We start from the raw sequence: 23,150 nt of genomic DNA on the forward strand, positions 1-23,150 counted from the left end.
ATTGTGCATATGACACTAGGTGGTACTGTAGTAGCTTCACACGTCTCCTAGTTCAGCCTAAGCTGCTCTGCTAAGCTACCATTATCTATCAGCCTAAGCTGCTAGACACCCTATACACTAATAAGGGATAACTGGGCCTGGTGCAAGGTGCAAGTACCCCTTGGTACTCACTACAAGCCAGTCCAGCCTCCTACAGTGTACAGCATGGCAAAACATTGCCAAAGCCAATAGCTCTTCTATAGGCGAGACCTATCGGCTTTGCCAATGCTTGTTAGCTTGAGTAAGAAGTAGGATGCGATACGGAACTCTCTGCGACACTAACTTAGATAGTTTTGAACTGTTTAGCCTGGACTTCCAGACACCGTTCATCCTTCACTTCGTGGAGGTCGTCGGCAGTGGGGACAGAGAAGTATTCGGCGACAATCAGCACGTCACCAGCTCTCGATGCTCCTATAAATCCACTCAAGTGCCTAGAGGCGCTTGGCCTCCTGTGCGTGCGCTTTACCACAAGAAAAGGCTGTCTCAGCACACACAAGGGTCCCGCGCTGCTCTCCGCACTAATCATTTCGTATTCCACCGATTTTTCTTCAAAAATAGAATGATGCTGATGCAAAGTTTTCGCCGGTCCCTCGGAGAGACGCGCGAGTGTGGGGGCATCTCAGGGGAGAGACGAATGTTCTGAAAACGTATTCGGTGCATTTCAGCGAGTGTGTGTGGTAATATGACACTTGGGGGAGGAGGGATGGTGAGGTGGTCGAGGGAAGAGAACCGAAGTTAGGCTAAGAGAGGTGGAAAAAGAGGCGGTGTCTCGGAATGGTGAGGAAGGGTGGACTAAGTAGGAATGGGATGTAAGAAAGAATGGATGAAAGAAGGGGGTGCCCAGAGAAAGAGAGGGTTAGCGACAAGGTGAGCTCTGGGAGAGTGGTAGGAGAGAGGGCGTGCCATCAGAGAAACTGGAGAGGGAAGTAAGGGTGATTGGTACGGGGCTAGGGGAGAAAGAATGGGGCTGTTACGCGAATAGACAGGTCTGAACCGCAGAGACCCCCAAAGGTGATAGGAGAGGGTAGAGCAGGGAAGAGAGAGGCGGGGAGTTTTGAGCGAGGTATTGAGGAGATTGTGGGTGCAGAAAGAGTGGGGGGAAATGTTACGGAAAAGAGAGGGAGAGTGGAGGAAAACAGGCAACAACGAACGAGGATTGAGGGAAGGATGGGGAATGAGAGGAAGGTTTTTGGAAGCGGGTGAGGAAGAGCGGGTGCAGAGGCGGGGTGAGTGGGGAGTCAGAAGGTGAGTGAGTGGGAAACGAGACGGAGAGAAGCGAGGGTCAGCCCGCTGTGTGTGTATACAAGTCTGGGGGGCTGGGCGTGGGGAGGAGAGGGGGGTCGGGGGCGGCTGGGAAGGGAGAAGCGGGGGGTGAAGGCAGGTGGGACAGTCAGCATGCTGAGAGTGAGTATAGAGCAGGCTCCGAGCTGGGCGGCACCTGAAGGGGAGGGGGCAGAAATAAAGAGCCGGCTATACTACGGGCAGAAGGAGGAGGTTCCGGCTGAAATCCGGGGTGGGGGCAGAAGAGACTCAGAGAACGCCCGAGGGGGCAGGACATGGCGGCAGGGGCAGAGCCGGGCTCCTGACGCTCCACAGACCTCCCATGTCTGTTCCAAGTCCTGTAGAGTCGGGAATGAGCCCCAGCTCCTCCCCCGCGAGAGCCTCCTCAGCAGCCGGTTCGTGGAGCCCTCCCTCCCTCTGGTTGGTCGTTCTCTGTGCCCGCCCAGGGCCCGGCAGCAGCGGACAGCCAGCTGTGGGCAAACCAGAGGGGTAGCAGCTGTTGTAGTGAAGGGGCTCCAAGACGGGACATCGGGGGTGACCTTCTGCTAGCAGAACTGGCCAAGACTTCAGCAAAAGGAGGCGAGACAACTCCTCGAACAGTGGCAGGGCAAGGAGAAGTAACGACAACCAGGCTACAGCGCGAGAGGACGGCAGTGACTAGCAAAAGACGGCAGCGAGCTGGCATAAGAAAATACCGACGGGCTTCAGTGCAAGAAATGCAGTAGTAACTGTGCCAGAGCCGCGAGAGGCAACTCTGGTGTGACAGGGCGGAAGGAAACAAGGCTGCATCCTTTGCCAGGGTAGGGCCACAGAAGACACCAACCCTTGCCAGGACAGAGGGAGACACCACGCCAACTTTTGCCAGAACAGGAAGAGAGACCCCGCACACACCCGTGCCAGGACAATAGAAGGCAACACAACTCCTTCTAAAGAAAGGAAGAGATAACTCGTTTACCTGTGCCAGGGCACTAGGAGACAGCACAACCTTTTCCAGGGCAGCAAGAGCCACTAAGGCATCCTGTGTGAAGGGAGAAATAGACCCCATACAAACTAGCGACAAGCATGGGGCCGGAACCCAACTTCAACCAAGGCTAGTAAGTCAAGACATACATTTGACAGAGTCCAAGGCGAGACACCACACCCGCCAGTGCAGAGGCGAGGAGAAGTGAAGATACCAACCTATGCCAGGATAAGGAGGGGAAACTTTGCAAAGAAAGGGAAGGAGGAGAGAGAGAGCACTGTCTTGTGTGCCAAGGTAGGGGACGGCAAGTGGCACGTCAGGGATCTGTGCTCCCAGAGGTACCAGGCAAGGCAGGGCCCTGACATTATCAGTGGTGAAGCTTTTGTGAGGCATGAGCTTGCGTGAAAACACTGTCACCATAAAAATGCCAGAGCAAGGCTTTGCGTGACACAAAAAGTGACCCACCAGACGAAGACTGCAGGGTGCCCCAACTGTGCCATGGCAGGCGGCGTGACTCCAGGGTGAGTGAAATGCACCTGGGACACCCCACGTGCCAGAAGAGGAACAGGACGCTCTCTGATGCCAGTCACAAGTCTCAGAGCGCTAACTACCGCGGTGCACTGGCGGCAGCAGACCAGAATTACTTCGTGGGACCAATTGATGCTGGAACAGCAGAAGGCGGTCCAGAAATGTTTGCCGGTTCAGGAGAAGGCCCAGTAATGTTAGCAGTGCCAAGATAGGAAGAAATAGTTCCCTGAACTTAGCAGCGCCAAATAGCAGGACTTCATCTGTGATACCATCAGTGCCAGGGCAGAAGGCTACGAAGAGACTGGGTGGTATCACAGGGCATGGAAGGGCTTTCTGGCCCTATAAGTGCCAAGGAAGCAATAGAAAGTGCAGCAGTGCCAGGGGAGGAGACATTGTAGTCCAAGCAGTGCCAGTATAAGAAGCATTGTGCCACATCAGTGCTAGGACAGTAAGCAAGTTTGCCATTTGTTATTCTACCCATTCGCTATTGCTTTAGGAGTGGGGGTTCTAGGCGCCCCCACCACAGTGACGTCACCTGAATGCAAACTCGGTTGAAGGCAGCCTGGAAAGACATTTGCCTAGCGGGGATGAGCACAGGGGCCCCTGCTTCTCCGGCCCGCCTGCCCCCTGGGTCCCGCTAAGTGCCCCTCATCATGATCAATGAGGAGGACCCCTCATCACCCCAGACCGATAATGGGCGACTCTCCACACTCTCTCTGGCCCCCAGCTCCTCTTGCCAGGACAGCCGGGCGGAGTTTGTTGCCCTCACCACCGTCCACAGCGACCCAGGTAGCCCCAAGCGACTGGGTCTGCTGGGGACCCCATTACCAGCTCCCCCAGGATCGGGGGGCAGGAACGCTGCCTCCAACAAGCGCTACCGGCGGTTACAGAACTATTTGTACAACGTGCTGGAACGACCCCGGGGCTGGGCTTTTATCTACCACGCCTTCATGTGAGTATGGGCAGGCGCCCCAAATCTTTGGCTTGAAACATGCATGATGGAAGTTTATTGTCCTGTGGGTATGATCCGGCGCCACGAAGTCTTGACGCGTGCGTGCGGTGACGGTGGGGCGAGAGGGTCCGGTGAACAAGCACAGAGATCCAGAACGCCTTAACCGGACCCTGACCTAGATGGATGGTTGGGGCTGCATTTGTGAGAACCTGTTCTCTATATGTGACACTGATAAGCGCGTGGGCGCTGAGAGTTCGGGGTAAACAACACGCCCTCCCAATTGTTTAGTTCTTATACCTCAAATTGTCCACTGTCCATCGTGGGCAGGTGCCGTCAGAATATCTGACACACTCGTGGCGGGTCCTGTGTGTTTGTAGCAGGGACACTTCAGGACCTGTCATGAATTACTCCTGCGCTGACGTGTGTTTGTTTCGGTGGGACGTGTAATGCCTCAAACACTTACTTTTTGTCGACCGTGAAGGCGGCCTGCATGAACCTCACTGCTTGGAACTGCTAACGTCTTGAAGACGTGTGCTGCACTATACTACACTATTCACTGCTGTTATTGGTAGATTTGTGGGAGGATGTGGTCCTGTTGATGTGAAGCAAGTGCCATCTTGGCACCTGAAACTTGATTCTTAAATCTGTAACAAAGGGCATTTCCAGTTCTCGTACCAACTGCTTGAAGGGGTTAGATGTGTGGGTTGTTTGGGCGGTCTGCATACACCAGGCTTGGCACACGTGGGTGCCGCCATGCCTCATTGCGCCCTTTGCTGTGGATGGGACCAGCACAATTCTAGCGTATGCTAAGGTCTAGTGAACCCTCAGAATATTGGGGTGAAAGTCACTTTCCAGCTTGCCACAGCGTGTGGGGCATAGGCGGACTCTTGTCATGGATCAAGGGATCACTCTTTACACAGTCCAGCCCAGGAGCTGACACTTCGCACTGTACACACACGAAGCTCACTCTTCACGCAGTCCACTTTCGGAGCTCACCCTTCACGCAGTCCACATACAGAGCTCCCCCTGCACGCAGTGCAGTTCAGGAGCTCACTCTTGATACAGTTCACATACGGAGCTCCCTCTTCACACAGTTCACCTTAGAAGCTCAAGCTTTACACAGTCCACATACGGAGCTCACTCGTTATACAGTCCAGCTCAGGAGTTCACTCTTAACACAGTCCACATACGGGGTTCACTCTTTACACAGTCCAGCTCAGGAGCTCACCGTTGACACACTTTACATACGAAGCTCACTCTTCGCAGAGTCCAGCCCGGGAGCTCACTCTTTACACAGTCCACGTATGGAGCTCACTCTTTACACAGTCCAGCTCAGGAGCTCACTCTTCACACAGTCCAGCTCGGGAGCTCACACTTGACATAGTCCAGTTTAGGAGTTCATGCTTTACACAGTCCAGAGCACGAGCTCACGCTCTACACAGTCCGGATACTGAGCTCACTATTTACACATTTCAGCTCAGGAGCTCACTCTTAACACAGTCTACATACGGAGCTCACTCTTCGCAGAGTCCAGCTCTTGATACAGTGCACGTATGGAGCTCACTCTTTAAACAGCCCAGCTTAGAAGCTCACACTTCACACAGTCCAGTTCGGGAGTTCATGCTTTACACAGTCCGGAGCACGAGCTCACTCTTTACACATTCCAGCTCAGGAGCTCACTCTTGACACAGTCCAGATACGGAACTCACTCTTTACACAGTTCATCTCAGGAGCTCAGTCTTGATGCAGTCCACATACGGAGCTACCTCTTCACACAGTTCAACTCAGGGGGTCACTCTTTGTACAATCAACATACGTAACTCAGTCTTTACACAGTTCAGGTATAAACGCGTGAGACGGCTTCGGCGAGTGTTGAGAGCAGCTCCACTACAAGGCCGGGCACCGGAAGGGTACACGAGGTCTAATGCGAGCCACTATCTTTGGGGTGCGGGAGGGAGAGAGGCTTTTGTTCCCCGGTATGGCCCCGATGGGAGATGCCCCAAGCGCCCCAGACCCCCACCTGCCGTCTGCTAGTGCGTGAGCAAAGAGTTCTCCAGAAGTAACGCGAGAAGTGCCTGGAGTAACCCAGAGCTCCCAGGCTCCCGCCACCCGTTTTACATCGTATTCACAAACGATTGGAGTTTAAGGAATCCTTTAAATCAAATTCTGCAAATAATATTTGAGATACACCGCACAAACAAGTTGATTTGGACATTTTGCGCCGTTACGAACAAGGGCAAATAATGGTGTTAGTACATAGTATAGTTCTGCGGATCTACTTTATATTTATTTTTTTTCCAGATTCCTGTCGCACATGGTCACCCGATGTACAGTCGCGCATTAGGTGTTATCAATAAATGCGACATAAAGTCTGACATGCAATTGGTAATTAGTAAACAATAAAGCGACACAGGTCGTGACATAAACTGGCGTTCATGGAGGAGGAGCGCACCGAGGTGGGATGCAGGATGAGAGTAGGCAAGTGACCTAGGAGATGGGGGAGGGGCTAGAGGAGGGAGTAGTATTAGCATAATTGAGGGCGTGAGGGAGGGAATGAACCAGCATGGGGAGGGTGGAGTAAATGCGAAGACGGGTGTGATGAGGGCAGAGGGACGGAGGGTGAAAGATGCAAGTATGTCACATGGGTCAGTTCTGAGAGCGGGGTGGGACTCGGATCTGATCCTGAATGTACACTACGGGGATTGCTGGGTCAGAGGTCAGAAAGAAAGGGGGGGGGGGAGGAGCGGGTCTGATACAAGTAGGCAAGCAGTTCCTAAAGGTGGAGGCCTCTACAGAGAAGGATTGTTGTAGATCACGAGAGGTTCAGAATCCTGCTGTTTTAAGGGGGAGGTCTTTTCTGGTTCTCCGATTCCTCCATCGGCCTGATATCTTGAGTAGGTCATAGTTGCATTATGCTGTTTTCTCATGTATAGAAGTTGCAAACAGATGTATTTAACATTAACCAACGCACAGCATGTTGTAGCTCATTACATGAACAGGTCTGGGTGCTTTTTTTTGCAGTACTGTAAAAATCCATATTTCAAAGGAACCCCTGAAATGTGGAAAACATTTGATGTTTTCCTGTGAAATGTGTATTTCATCATCAGGATGGCAGCCCCAGCCTACTCTGCTGAGTTTACCGTTGTGTATTTTTAAAACAACTTTCTATTCATGAAAGGTAAAGAAAATTCGAAGACTAGTTTCAATTAGTAGCCATTATTCCGTGCACCCTGCAGAGAAGAGCTTCAACAGACTCTCCCTTCTACAGATAGAAAATGCTTCTTTCCCCAAATCAGACTTTTTTTTTTTTTTAATTATGCATTCCTAACTACATAATTAACTGCTTGCCTTCTTTTTAACACAAGCTACAAAACAATGTGATCGAGTATTTCGTTTACCGTTTGCAATAAACAGTCCCTCGTTTGAAAAATCATCGTTTTCATAACTAATATAAATAGTTAAATAATGGGGAAGGCGGAAGACATCCCATTCTCAGATTCTAGTGACATTTACAACCTGATTGCCATCGTATTTTGTGATGTCACCAGAACCCCTTGAATGCAGGGAAAAGCCATGTTACATGGTCATCCAATACGTATTAATATTTGTTATTTGTCATCTTCTAGCACAAAACTGGCATTGGTTTGGCACCACATTGTGATCTGGGGTTGACTTCCAAAAAGTGTGTAAGAGAGGTGCCACAGTAGTGCCACAGTGCAGGGAAACACAAGTGTACCTGCAAAAGCAGCATCCATTCTAAGACTGGCATGCCTTCCGCTTCAAAACATTCTAAAGCAATATTTTTATAAGTGCTTTAAGAAGTGCTTACACGTTACCCACCTACGCTAGGCCTACAATACCGTAGAGGTCAATGCTGCACTGAGGCCTTTCGTGGTGCAATGACAGTAACGTGAGGCAAATCTCTTTAATTATTTAAGCAATGTAAACAATGCATAATAGGTAACCTGTGCCAAAGGGGTGCCCTGCTGCAGGCAGCAGGGATGTCTCTCCAGACTGCTCCACTGTGAGCAGCTAGTGCACCCTGGGCAGTCAGGAGTCCATCTCTCTTTAACACGAGGGTAACCTGAGGGTCTGCTCTGCAAGCAGCTGCTGTGTCTCAGGTCACCGTGAAGTGCGCCTGATCCCCAGCAGTTAGGGTCTCCAGAGACTCTTCAATGCAGCATTATATGGAGCGCTGGAGATGTCTGCCCTGGCAGCAAGAGTGTGCCTTATTCCCACTGTAGCATCCCGAGGACCACTGAGTGAAGGCACCGTCTGCATCTCTTGAATTTGGTCATTGTCATTGTGTCCACATCATTTCACACTCCCAGTCTGCTCTGGGGTGGCTGAAAAGCTGCATCTTAGTTCAAAGCAAAAATGAATGAAGGAATACACAGTTACTTTCTTTGCTCACTCTGATTTGTTATGGACATTTTCCCCACAAGTTTGCCCCTCCTTACACTTACTGTACTCTTACTATCATACCTCCCTCGGTATTCTTTGTATTTTTCCCGGGTGTGCAAAATTGTGAATTTTCTTTCTTGAAATTACACCTTAAGAGGGTTCTTTGGTATCCTGCATAACTTTTTTTATTTTGTATTTTTAAGAAAGCGGGCACCTAAAATAATTAGCTGTGCAAGACCCATCAAGACGTAAGAGGCTGATTCAGGTAGAAAATGTGTCATGGTGTTACATTTTTCTAGCGAACGAGTCATTCCCTGGTCTCACACAAGCCTTTCTTATGCTATACACGCACTTGTTTTTAAAAAAAATGTAATGAAATTGAATAAGGTGAAATTCTGCAAATTTTTGAAATTCGCTGGCATCCTTAAACTTTCACTCAGATTTAATATCTACTTCAATTTCTTCCTCTTTACCCCTCCACACACTGTATTTTACTTCAATTTCTTCCCCTCTACCCCAGGTCATTCTCTGCCTTCTACTTTCATTCCTTCCTCTGTACCCATTAGCCAGTTCTTTGCATATTACTTCCATTTCTTCCTCTATTTTCAGAGTGTGAGAAATGTACGTAATTTTCTTTTGCACTATTATGCGAAATTTTGGCAAAATGAAACAAAATACCATAATTAGAGAAAATGTAAATCTGTCTTTTAGAGCTATATTTTAGCATGAAGTACTGCTCAAGCATACATGTTTGATGCAAGAACACATTTCAAACTGAAAAAACAGTGCAAAAAAATGCACCACAAACAATAGCCGCTTGCGTTCTGTTGTTCCTGTGTTTTAGCGGTACATTTTTACCTTGAGTGGCACACTTGCGGTTAATTTCTACACTTAGTGAGGCAAAATTACTTGAAGTGACTTAATGGTATGTTTTCCGGAATTTTTCATAACAAGCATAACACAAATTTCTATGGAAATTTACTTTGATTTCTTACCATATGCCCCTCCAGCTAGTCTCTGCATACTTATGCCTATTGCTGCCCTTGTAGTCTCCAAGCCCTTCTCTGTAGCCTTACTTCTGTTACTCTCTCTATTCCTCTTTACCATTCCTCCACATCTTCACCCACATTCCTCTTCATCCATTTCTCTCTCCCCATCTTTATGTCCTTTAATTCCTTTCTGGTGTCCCCATCACTTCTTCCACTCTTTTGGGTCACTCTTCAATAGTTTATCATTATTTACTTCCATTCCTTCTCTCTCTCCCATCACTACGTCTACTCTTCACACCCATGTTACTTTATCTTCATTTCTATACTTGCTACCATTCTTCCCTGTATTCTCCACTTGAGCTCCACTCTTTATGTCCATTTCTATTTGTCCATCCTCACTTGCTCACCTCCCTTTAATACCATTCTTTGCCTTCCTGTTTCCTCTCTTATCTTTATTTAGATTCCTCCCTTCCCATCTTCACTTATTCTCCCTATATTTACTTCCATTCTTCCTTTCGCAGCTTCACCTGATCAGTGCTGCTTATTACAATTCCAGTCCCTTGCCACTTTACTCTCCACATCTTTGCTTACACTCGTCTCCATTCTCCACCACCTATTGTCCTCTATTTATTTCTATTTTCCCGTCATCAGGCGTCCCATATATTTCTTCCCATTCATTCTTTGACCATTCTTTACTGTTCTCCATGCTCCAGGGCACTATAAAGGTTGCATAGCTGCCAAGTTTTCTAGGTTTATGTGTGATGTGCTTCTCCAGTCCAGGTTTTTTCCTTTGAATTATGGGACTGGTAGTCTTCTTTTATAATACAATAAACAAGAGCGTAAGTCCCAGAATTCAAAGAAAAACCCTGGACTTGAGCAGCACATAATGCATGGACCTGGTAACCTCGACAGGATTGAAGGTGGAGCCTGGTAATAATGCTGAAGGCACGAAAGAATGGGGTACTTATTTATTGTCTGTTCTCTGCATGTGTTTATAGAGCCCCCCAAGATAATGAGCGTAAGGAGCTGATCCACACGGGCATAGCTTAGTCAGTAAAATTGGGGGGACGTGGTTCAGCTTCAGATTTCCCAATAATTATCCTAGCATATCGTATCAAAATATATTATAGGAGAAGCAAGCAGAGAATGAAAGAGGATTAAGGGTCAGGGGTGGGGAGCGCACATTGTAAGGGTATATGAAACACAATATTTTGCAAAATAAGCAATACTTTTGACGAACTTCAAAACAGGGACGAGAGTGAGTGCATGTGTGTGCTTTTGTCTTTTTTTGTATGTAAAAATCTCAGGTGAGATCCGATACACCGCACCATACCTAAATGAAATACGCTGTACCCAGTGCTTGAAATGGAAAAATAAAAGTGCAGGTACTCTGTAACAGAGTACCTCTTGTTTCTGAGAAGTGCCGGTACTCTCCAATTAAAAGTATTGCGTTTTTCTTGAGAAGTGCAGGTACTCTCACTCTCAAAATAAAAACGGGTCGGTACTTAGCACTCAGTACGGGCCCATTTAGAGCACTGGCTGTACCCAACTACTTACTAGATGATACATTTATTGAAGGGGGGTTTAGTACACAGATCCTGGACTGGAGGAGCTACTGAGTCAAGAAACAGGAATATGTGGGAACTCTGCGCCTCCAGGTCTGGCCTGGGTTTGTCACAAGGCACCTGTGCCCCGTTTCCCCGCCTGTCCCTCTTCAACTGATACAACGCTGGTAAGAGTAATGTTGTGACAACCGCGGGAGCTACCGACTTTGGAACGGGGGTACTACGTTTGAGTCCCGATGTCTGCTCTGCATCTATGGGATCTGAGGAAATCACTTCATCGCCCCGTCCAAAAAATTGAAAAAACAATCTGCCTTTCTATATTGTAGTCTGGTTCTCGTACAAAGAGCTCATATGCCCTTAGAAACAGTTTGCTCGTCATGGCTGTTCTTCGCGCCTCGTGTCCGACTCCTGGAGCCTTTCTCTGCGCAGAGGACTCTGGTCTGTGAAGCGCTCCGGGCCTGCAGCCGCTGGTGAATGGCATCTTTCTTTTTCGGAAAACCCTTCCCAGGTTGTTGGAATGAGCTGCATCACGTGACGGTCTCCAGGGTTTTATTGTAGGATCGCGGTTTCAGAACATGCCGCGCACTCTCCAATATCTGGCGTCTCTGCCGCGAGGCAGCTATTGCTGATTCTCCCAGAAAGGATGGCTTCAAGCTCTCCTTTCAGGAAGCTCATTGACTTGTTCCTTAAATGGAACGGTTACACTTTACGGTTATTGCGTTGTGCGTTTACAGGATTTTAGCCCATGATTTCCCTGGAACCAAACAGTTAAAGTCAGAGGTCTCAGGTCACTGGTTCGCTCCACCCAAGTTATGCTTTGCATGGTGGGGCATGTTGTCCGGGTTTAGAACCTGGACAAAAAGGACTAGAAACCCCAGAACTTAAAGGAAAAAAAGCTGGACTGGATAAGCTACTCTCTCTAGATCCGGGAAATTTGGAAGCTTGGAAACTTTGTAATTCTCTGCAGAGGGAGGCAGTTCTTTTTTGTTTTCTTACTTGACGCACGTATTTTCAATTGCTTTCCCTGCTGCAGTGCTATCCTTTCATTTTCTTGTCAGTTCCGTATGTTTGTCGACCGAGTAAGCACGTCTCAGTGGATTTGGCAAATAAACTGTGCAACAGAAAGGGAGTGCAATTCAACCACATAGGTAGTTTGCCAACTATTGACTTATTTACCTGTCTGCCACCCCAAAAAAAAAAAATACTTACCTGGTGTAGTAGTTTCTCATTCCACACTCCACATCTACCCTCGTTCAGGAACTTCGAGGGCGGGTGATGTTTGGGGTGTTACACCCCCTAATAAATGTATTTTCTGGTGAATAGTTGGGTGCTTTCTGTTGGATATAGTGTGGTGTTTGTCGGATTTCACCTGGGATTTTTTCATGCACCCACTGACAAAAACAGACACACACCCTCTCTCTCATCTCTGTTTTAAAACTCCTAAAAATATTGATAACTTTACAAAATATTGTGTTTCTTTCACTTGATACTCCTAACAATCTGCATTTCCTTCCCTTTCTCCAGCCCCTTAAGCCCCTTTCATGCACCCTGCTTGTTGTATAGTGTATTTTAACATTATATGCCACAGTGATTGGCCGGAAATCTGAAGCTCAAACCCCACTACCCCCCAAATCCTACTGAACAAGCTATGCTGCTGCCTAGATTGCCCCAAAGTCTGTCTAATAAACCTAGAGAAATAGCGTACCACATGTCGGGGTGCATCGTTAGTCAGGGCTCGATCCAAGCCATAGATCCAGGATAACCTCTCACTATGTAACTGAGTTCCTTTGAATGCACTAAACTCTAAATCAGAACCCACCCTTCTGGAATTACTTCGTAGAATTTGTTGTTTCCTTAGATATAATGACTATATTGTAAATCTGTACAGGACAAGTGTGTTCTTCATTGGTCACCTGACGAAAGGTTAGCAAATGCTGTTGTATTTAAAAAAAGCTGAAGAGGGTTTTATCTTATGGTGGACTATTATTAACAAAAATAATGTGAGTGTGAAATATTGTGCCCTAAATAGAATTTACAAAAATATCGTCCCATTTGATTAACATTTTCTGTACTCCAGTGGAAGAATACTTTTGTAAACAGTTTTTAGGACACAATATTTCTGCTAGAAGATATGATGGTTACAATAGTCTGGTATCAGCCCTACTCTTCATACAGGAAAGAGGGACGGATGAGGAGTGGAAATAAAACTTCCCTCTGTTGACCATTTCCTTCCATCAGTTTGAAAGCAGAACTGGCCAATGAGGGTCCATCATCCAGGGGTGCCATAAAGTTTTACTGTAGTTTCTAATTCGACTGGATGACGAACCACACTTTGAAAAAGTTTAAAGATCAAGAGGTTTTGATCCAAATTCAGACATATTTCATCACCCAAGACCAACATGACTTTTGTTGCAAGTATTGCTGTTTTCAAAGCTTTTTGAAACTCTGGTTACGATCTAGACATTGAGGTTTGTTTACAGGATAATTGTTCATTGTTAAAGATGGGTAGGGTCACTCTTTTTGATATTCATTTACTTGATAGTTAAACACTGGATTTTCTCCAGGTAAATGCCTGTTTGTCAGCATCATTTCTTCAGATATTGCAGAGAACATTTAGGCTGCAATGTTGATGGGCTTAATAAAGATTGTGCAGTACCTGATCTGGCTGGCGAACTTGATTGGTTGCTTATGAGGTGTATTTTGCAGTGATAGGAAGTATTTCTGCCTTTAGAAAAAGGTGCAAGGTTACCCCTCTCCTGTTATCAAATCCCGTTTTTAACCATTTGGCATTATTTTATTCATTTGACAGCATCTCTGTCTTGTGTTCACATCAGGAGCATAACAAAGGCCCCTGCAGCCCCCACGGTTTGGGTGATGGGGGCAAGCTCCAGGAGGCCACTTCAGAACAGTATTCTGGCCTGAGAGCACCCGAGTGACTTCAGAGGGGGCCTCCCTCATTTTTCGTTTCGCCACTGGTTGACATATTGATTATTATTCCTGTACACAGTTACTTACTGCCTGCTTACATGTTTTACTCCCAACTATAATTAGTGCACCTATCGTTTATGCCTCCTCCTTATTACGGTACTAGAAGCTATGTCCTAAGACTAGATAAGAGCATCTCTTTGGTCACCACTTTAAATTGGCATGACCCAGGAGAACCAAATGGCGTGCTCAGTGCACTGTGGTATAGTTAGGTAAATGTATTTTTTCTTGTCTGCTATGTTCTTTCTTAGAGGTAGCGTGGCAAGACAGAACTTTTATTAAGTCATGAAAGAGAAGTCCTGAGCTCTAAGATCAAAATGAGACCAATATTTTTCATAAGATATTATGTTTTCAGGTACAGAAAGATACATTAATTGAAAAGGGTGAGAAATTACAATTCTATTGAAGAATATATACTCTAAAACTGCATAGTTAGGAAACAGGGGTTGGGCTTGCGATTTCTTGAAATGACACTATTTTTACAAAATTACTTGACTTTAAATTGACCCAGCTCACTGCAAGCTCTGCTGTTTGTTTTGCCAAAGGCTGTGCAGAATTGTGGGGTATCGCTTCCACACACTTTGTGAGGCTAGGGTAACAACTTTGGAAACTATTCTGAAAACAAAATGCGAGAGCAAGGTTCTGGCTCTGCATCACACTAATCTGGCATATGTGCAAATGTCAGGTTCAGTATGACACAAGTGGGATGTATTTTGGATGACTCTGGCCTAGGGTGGATGACTCCGGCCATGTCTGGAGGATGGAAAACCAGAAATTGAAGTGAGGTGGAAAGAACTACCATTAGAAATTCCATGAAAACTTTGTTACAAGGGGCCATTGATGACTTCTTCCTGAGCAGTACCATTTAGTAGATGGTATGGTTAAAGAGTGGGACTGCAGTTTCTGTTGTTAAAAGTAAGGACGGATGTTTGTCAGTGAGGCCTGTCCTTTTGTTTGACCAAATTGCTGCTCCAGAAACTCCAAAGATAGCCATGTACAGTAATTTCACACTTAATTGTGCTCATGTGTTGGGTGCTCCTGCTTGGAACATCCCCAGTACTACTTCTGAAAAGCACCACTTTACTAAAATGAAAATCAGCCTGACACTTGAAAGAGAACCACCCCTAAATGGTTCCAAAGTTAGACATGGTCATCGGGTATAGAAATGTGTACAAAAGTGGAATCAAAACTACCCCACTTTGTCCCAGTTTCAAATCTTTCATGACCAAGGCACAAAGTGCTCTGCAGAGCTCCTTTGTAACCAAGGGCGGTGCCTGCCTGACAGTGCAAGTCCTCGCTTTTTATTGGAGGAGCTGAGAGTGTCCCTAGTGTCTTGAAAACCTGTCTGCCCGCTGAGAGTGAAGGAATGTGTCTGGCCCGCAGGTTGAGACTGTCAAGGAGAGAAACCCCAGTGTGTTCCCAGAGTGAGAAGCACACAGAGGGAATCCAGGAATGGCGTGTGTTGTGAGGGGTTCCTGCTGGTCTCTTTGTCTGGTTCTTGACATAGAACTGTTCCAAAGACTATTCCCAACTCAATGAGGCCTTACCTGCCATTCACTGAGGCCATGAACCATATGAAGCAGATGCACCTCCCTGTTGAATTCCTGATCGGCACTGGAGTCTACAACTGCAGCTTGCTGCTGACTGCCTGATTGATGTGGAGGCCACAACTGTGCCTAGCTTTTAGATGGCGGATTGGCATGGGAGGATGCAACATCACCTTACTGTTGGAAGTCTGATCTGCCTGGGAATCCACAGCTGCACCTCTCTATTTGATGATTGGCTTGAGATGCCACATTGATACACCATTAAATAGCAAATGTCCGGTCGGAGAGACAGCCTGCATGTACATGGCATTATTGTGACATATGGACCTTTGTTGCCTTCTGTCAGTGCTATCTTCCACTTCACCCTTTCGACAGCAGTCCCTGTGAGCATGTAGGGCATCTGGTTTGTCACATAACCTGCAGGAGCCAGCATGCACGTGTTGCTCTCTGCAGTCAGAGTTACTGAATGGAGGCATGCTTGAAGACAGTGCATGTCCAACATTGATGACTTGCCACATGAAGGAGATCATGGTAAGACAAAGTTACACTGAGTTACATGATTGTGATTATTTACACCTTTGTTTAATTCGTGGCTCTGCCGACAGTGTTGGTTGGATACTATAGCCCCTAGAAATTCCCTGGTTTGGGAAAGGATATTTGAGTGAGAGGGAATATCATTATTTGAAAAATATAACTGTGGTTTCTCCCCTGTGTTCATTATCAGAGTGCATAGTATTTAGTTTTCTTGAATAATTAAAGTCTTGTTTTTTTGTTTTTGTTTTTTTTTACCAAAAGACAAGCACTAGGCTGGACGTTCACGTTATTGCGTCTCTTGGTTGATTGTTGAATTCTGACCTCCATGCTACCTCCCAGAGAAGTCTTGGATTGCTCGCCCTCTATACCTTGAGAGCCTAGTAAAGAAAGGGTTGTGCATGGCCCAGTTTACAGAGCTGTAGGACCATAGGACACCACATAACTTCAGTCACGACTGTTGGGCCCAGTATCCTCTGCCAATGTATGTCAGAAAGCCTGCTTGCCCTTATTATGGCTGGTCTCCCTGACAGATGACCCCTGCCCTCACTCTACCCCCACTATAGGGAGGGAGAAAACTAATATGCAGGGGTGGGTGGAATGTTTCATTCTGTCCCCGGAATTGCCATAATTGGGTGACTCTTTGTTACTCTTGTAACATGGAGTTCCAGCCAAATTCCGTCAATCGCTGCATGGCAGATTTTTTTTCTCTGAGGCTCTAGAAATGCAAGCAGGATTTGGCATCCACTAACACAATTTTCCAATGTGGGGGGTTGTTAGTAGTTGAGGTGAAAGGGCTGCTTCTTGAGTAGATTTGCTATGCGAGTGGCAGCAAAATCAGCTCGAATGGCCGTGCTCCTGCCCACCTCTAGTTCCATTTGTGCTGATTTTTAGGTGCTGTTCACGCTACTAGCACTAAATTGCAGCACGGGCCTTGCAACGTGCATATTTATGCCGTTGGCAGAACTCCACGGAATTTCGGGGAGTTTTTATATAACTGCGGAATTTTGTCTGTGGAGAGAAGCTTTGTGATTTCAGCCCACCCCTACTAATATGTCATAGCCATTTTTGATAAAGAAAAAGTCCCCACATTAAGAGGACAGGCACACTATGAATACTATGTTATTTTATATGTATTTTATGCAAACAGACGCTTAGATTATATAGATTGTAAACACTGCACTTTTTGTGTAATGCTATGTGTTTTTCCACAAAAGCTGCATACACTGCACTATTATTGTTCAAACAGAAACAGCTGTTGTTAACACAGCACTAACACTTTTCAGTTTGCATCATGTAGTTAAGTAGGCCAGACTGGCAACCTGTAAACTTATCTCGAGTTACTGATGTCACTATTTTAGACATAGGAAGGAGAATTTACTTCCCAAGAACTGTACCGATCTTGGCCGGTTGTTTAGGAAGAGTGGGAGTTTGCTGTTAGTTGTCAGTTGCAGATAACGGCATGATAAATGTGAATAGGAAAGCATAAAAACGAGTGTAAACATAATTTTTCTTTAAAGATTTAAAGGTGAACATCATATTTAAAATTAAAGGCAGGATTTTATAGGCAGCACTGGATCGGCATAGTGTAAGTAATAATTTGTATTGTGAAGTAGCTGAAAACAGAGACAAAGGTGACGGTTGCGAGCGCATTATACAGAGACGGGTGGCCCTCTATTGTACGGCATTCCGATCAAAGATTTCTGAAGGCAGAACTAGCTGAAACTCCACCACTGCAAACCTTTGTTAGACGGGACCCTGTCTGATTGACTGGTCAATAAAAGGGCATTGGTCTCTTGCATGCTTGTTATTAGAGGTTGACATATGTTCCAGCCTTGGGTATCAGCTGGTAAACCTAGCCTTTTTCAGGACATAACATTGTATTTACAAAGAACAAATGCCATTTATTTAATCTGCCGTGATGTGCATCAAATGGTCCGGAGTTTTTTTTTATTTGGTGGTTGTGCATGTAGTACAGCAAACAACCTTGCATCAGTTCTTCGCATGCTTATGTGTGTAGTGCACATCAAAAGTGGGCGTGTCCTTGTGCCTGATTGCACCCTGAAGTTTCTTGAGTGGCATGCCTATTGTGATTGTAAAAAGGCTCTACCCAAGTCTACTTTTAGATGATTGCAGTTACAAATCCTTTTGTGCTGGAGGTTCAACAAATTCTGTTTTATGGACTATACAGTCCACCGTTACGAGAGGAAGGGTGGGAATTCCTAGTGATTTTTTAATTTGGGTTGTTTTTCTATATCACAGGCTAGACTCCATCTAGAGAAGCAGCACAGTTTACAACAGGAGACACATTTTAAGGCAAAAAGCATATAATAAAATAGCAGACAAACAGAGGCAAACGCCATATTAGAAAACTTAGTGAAAATAATGTAGCCATACAACGCGTAAGGGCAATTCACATGACAGAGTATACTATTACAGCTTAATGAGCACAGAGGTGAAGATCCAGTGTAAGCCCTCACTTGGCACCCTATGAAACACATGCACTTAATAACACTTATCCTTTTAAACTAGGTTAGGAAATAGTTCATGGCTGAATCAGTCTGCTATGTGTTCAAGTGTAAATAGGAGCGCTTTTGGATGTTATTGAACAAATAATTTATTGTACAGATAATAAAATCCAATACAAATAAACAAGAGAGCAAAGAAGCAATCAAGAATAAATACAATCAAAAACGGAATTCATGCTAAAAACACACTTTGATTTAAACACGCATAACACATTAAAAAACTGCATTCCTGCCTAAAAATGTGAGACAATCCTACAATATAAAAATTAAACAGACACCCAGCCCAGAACCCCACATAATACATAAAAAGTCAAAATACATAAGGCACAGCCCTAAAAGTGCGTAGTGCTTTAAATAGTAATTACATTAAATACCAACCATATGCCGCTGGAACTCCACGGCCTGACCAATAACGGGCATTGTGGCAAGAGCGCAGAAGAAATTCCGATTATACCTATTCATTGCTCACAGTGCCACCAAATTTGGAATGTGCAATTTTAATAAATTTAGTCAATAACACATTTAGGCCCTCATTCTGACTTTGGCGGGCGGCGGAGGCCGCCCGCCAAAGTCCCGCCGGCAGAATACCGCTGTGCGGTCAAAAGACCGCCGCGGTTATTCTGGGTTTCCCGCTGGGCTGGCGGGCGACCGCCAGAAGGCCGCCCGCCAGCCCAGCGGGAAACACCCTTCCATGAGGATGCCGGCTCCGAATGGAGCCGGCGGAGTGGAAGGGGTGCGACGGGTGCAGTAGCATGGCAGACACTGAAAATCTTGGTGGGGCCCTGTTACGGGGGCCCCTGAAGTGCCCATGCCATTGGCATGGGCACTGCAGGAGCCCCCAGGGGCCCCATGACACCCCATACCGCCATCCTCTTCCTGGCGGCCAAAACTGCCAGGAGCAGGATGGCGGTATGGGGCTCGGAATCCCATGGAGGATTCCCCAGGGCAGCGGAGAACCGGCGGTACACCGCCGGTTTTCCGTTTCTGACCGCGGCTGTATCGCCGTGGTCAGAATGCCCAAGGGAGCACCGCCAGCCTGTTGGCGGTGCTCCCGCGGTCGTTGGCCCTGGCGGTTTTTACCGCCAGGGTCAGAATGACCCCCTTAGTGTTGGATTGGCTGGGTCCAAAGACTGGATGATAGCCTCTCAACAGGAGCGAATTCCCAGTTCATTCCATTTGCTCCGAAGCAAGAATCTATGCTCCTTTAGTAAAGCAGGGCACAGGCAAACCACATGATCGATAGTCTCGTCCGCATTACTACAACCTCTGCATGTCACTCCTTCCCCGGAGGATGGCTGCCATTGTGGTAAATGTTTTAGAAAGCCCCAATTGCCCATCCTTCGGGCCATAATGGCCTTTTTCAACCGAAACCCATAAGAGCAGGAGAGAAAGCTAGAAGACATATCTGGCTTAAAGGCATGCTTCCGTTAAGCGAGGAGGGAACAGTCAGAGTTGTGCGAATACAGTTGAATAAGCCTTTTACATCTATTTTAAACAGAGAGTAGGAGGGATTGCTTTCCCAAAGATCGCCAGGATCTAGTCGCTGTTTGCATTCAACCAAAAAATAAGAATAAGTACCCTTCGATTTCGACTCACTAATTTCTTGCCACAAGACTGCCTCCAGGTGACCATCCGTGGCCTGACACAATTTATAACAAAGCTTCAAGAAAGCACCAGCACCAACTGCCACCAAATCCGGAAGCCCAAATTCCAACCATACCTGCGCGGGTGAAGCCAAGCACAGAACGTGAAGGACTCTTTTGTAGATTTGATTGACCAGCCTATTTAATAGGCAGGAGCCTTTACCCAACACAATTTCTTGACCATAGGTCAGCAAAGGGATAATCTTTGCTCTTATAACTTCCATTAAGGGAAGGAGCTTCTGTCCCTTTCAAACTTTAGATGATTTAGAAAAAGTGACCTGCAGTGCCATAGCTTTGAGCACAATTTCCTTCTTATGTTTAATAAAGCTTCCCTTGGAATCAAAGTGTACCCCTAAATATTTGTAAGACTAGTCGGAAACAAGTTTACAACTTTTAAAATACCAACTAGAGCCTGAATGTTTTTTCCTCCCAAAGCAGACCACTTTTGTTTTGAGCATATTAACTTCCAATTGATTCACAGAAGTATAAGATGCAAGTTGGTTAAGCAGCTGTTGAAGGCCGATCTTAGCGCAACTAAATAATGCAAGATTGTCGGCATAAAGCAGATGACTGAGCCTAAAACCTCCAATCCTGGGGGGATGGGAGTTGACAGCATCAAGAGACGTTGACATATCTGCAATGGCAGAATGTTATTGGTAGAATGTTAGAAAGTGATACTTTAGTTTACTTTTGAATTCACTCAGAGGGGGAGGTGATCGGTTTTTGACTGGCAAGAATGTCCATATACTTGGATCATTTCCAGGGCATGAGTGCTTGAGGCTGTTTTAAATTAAACTTCAGACATTTATATGAAAAAGTGCTTTGCTTCAAGATTGTCTGTGCCTTGCAGACCAGGGGATGTTGTTTATTTTTGGATGAACATCCTATATTCTGTTTTGTCTAATTTACATTTTCTAACTATGGCACATTTTTAATCAGGTGTGTCCTCCATTATCCATTATTATGGCCTGGTAGCAACCAAAAGATTCAACAGAGAGATTTTTCTATCTTCCCAAAACCACACTGAGCCCCAGGGTATCATACAAGAAGTTCAAAGCGAAGGCCCCAACTTGTGATGTTTGACCCTGTTAAGATATCAGAACATAATTAACAATATGTGGCTACTCAGGTCATACAACAATCACCTCTATCATTATTGTCAAAGAGTTTGCAATGATTGAGGTAAAAATGGCTTCGAATAATGTTGTACATTGACTTCTGGAGCAGTGTTTCAGATGACATGGCTACATTGAAAGTTTTTTCTATGGAAATCAGAAACTCGTACAATCCATGAAAATACTTTTATAACAAATATTGACAGATACTTTCTTATTTATGATACCTTGGCAGTTGGGGATCGGGGGTGGTCACCATGGGAAAGAGGGTAGGTGAAAGTGGAGGGAACAGAATTAAGACAAATTCCTCATATTGTTCAATTAAAGTCCAAGTAGAACATAACCTTAATAACGAGGAAGCAACATACCTCATGCTTCCCTCTTTTACTTGTTAATCAAATAAGGACAAATATTAAAATTACCAAGAACACTGACGTATATTCATTGTAAATTGTCCTTTCCCAGGGGCAAGCATTCCTTGTATATATTTCAGCCCGAGGGCTTTGTGCAGTCATTGCATGGAAAATGTCCTACCTGAGAATCTCATCAGATGGAAGAGAATTCAAACGAGATGCATAGCTGGAAAATGCTGAAACGCGCTTCCATTGCGAAGTGTGGTTAGTAACTACCATTACAATGTGTGCATCTTTATTTCACAGCTGTACCAAAAATTGTAATCATCCACATCATTTACAAAAAATTTACCCCAAACTTTCTTTCATTCTTTTACCTCTTCCCAGAACCTTGTAGACGTCGCTATTTAACAGAGACTTGTGTTAAAATATAATACAAGCCTAAGCTCTAGAATGCGGAAGACAGTTCACTCATCATTCTTCATGCCGACTGAATACTTCCAAAATAAATGGAGAAATTGTTCACAAATAGTTAAACATTTCACAGTACAGCAATATGTGACTCAATGTGTGTATTGCTTCCATGTTACAAAAACAATCTTCTCCCACAGTGTTTTTTGTAAATCTCTCACACACAAGGATTTAGGAAAGGGCTTACCCACAATGTTAAATATAATTTGCTGTTATCATATGCCGAGAAGCCAGTGTGTACATTTGCCTTTTGTACATTATGTTCTACCTCTAAAGATGCAACATTTATGAGAGCTTGCTTAATGGAACCTTATCCCCCGAAAACCATGTCTCAAATATTTTTCAAAACATTCAATAAGCGTGCTGCATATTTGCTAGAAAGAACAACTTCAGTATATTGTTTAAATACCCTGTTTAACACATCTGCTGAACCTGTGAGACCCAAGGACTACTTCCTGTTTTAAGGATTGTTTGTTTAATTCTTTCATAATGCTAAAATGTTGCCAGAGCATTTTGAGAAACTGTAACCACCAAAAAACGACAAAAATATTGCCATTAGGATAGTCTACTTGAGGGGAAAGAGTGTCATGCATCAAGGCGTATGTGTGTTCGAAGGCAATGCTCCCTCTCTTGTGGGTATGAAACACTCCAGGTGCCCCCAGGAGCCTGAAAGAGACAAGTATCAGGTACAGCTTCCTATGTGGGTGATAATATGTGCTAGCGATATTTGTGGCTTTCGTGTATGTTAGCAGCAGCGAAAGTTGTTGTTTGATAAAATGTTTCCGTGACTTACACGAATGAAGGATTTGAAAGGAAATGTCAAAGAAGTCCCGTTCGAGAAGAGATCTGCGTGGCCTCCATGATGTTTTTACAACACAAACTGACATAGGGCGCTCCTATCAAGACTGGGCTGGCTGAATTAAGCAGATACTACACCAAGGGTCTCCCTTTTGGCCGCATAAGGTACTGCACCCTGCAATGTTCAATTCAACACATCCCCAGTGAATTTCAGGCAAGTACTGAAAAACGAACCTCGGTGCCCGTTTTGATAAAAGTTTTACGTTGTGCATTCAGAATACGAGGGAGGGGAGACAAGAGTAATATGTTGTTTGAAATTAAAAATAATTACGGGGCTGTGCTATATGTAACTTCACGTAATGATGTAAAGTGCTCTTTCAATTGATGTTGCGCTAAGTGTGTAGTTATGTAAAGGGCTCTTCTGATCGAGTTTAGGCTATGTGAAACTTCACGTCCTCAT

General features: G+C 45.4%; 1 protein-coding gene across 2 annotated transcripts in view; it reads left to right on the plus strand.

The window, feature by feature from the left end:
• The first annotated feature begins 1,750 nt into the window (after positions 1-1,750).
• KCNQ4 (potassium voltage-gated channel subfamily Q member 4) overlaps positions 1,751-23,150 on the plus strand; it is an 861,160-nt gene continuing 839,760 nt past the window's right edge. The window contains exon 1 of one of the 2 annotated variants that reach the window (XM_069223287.1): positions 1,751-3,761. In XM_069223287.1, coding sequence (XP_069079388.1) covers positions 3,463-3,761 — 299 coding nt within the window. In that variant the 5' untranslated portion in view covers positions 1,751-3,462. The remainder of the gene's footprint in view (positions 3,762-23,150) is intronic. The other variant, XM_069223288.1, reaches the window with a different exon arrangement.

Source organism: Pleurodeles waltl, chromosome 3_1, assembly GCF_031143425.1.
Source record: "Pleurodeles waltl isolate 20211129_DDA chromosome 3_1, aPleWal1.hap1.20221129, whole genome shotgun sequence".
NCBI classification, from domain to species: Eukaryota; Metazoa; Chordata; class Amphibia; order Caudata; family Salamandridae; genus Pleurodeles; species Pleurodeles waltl.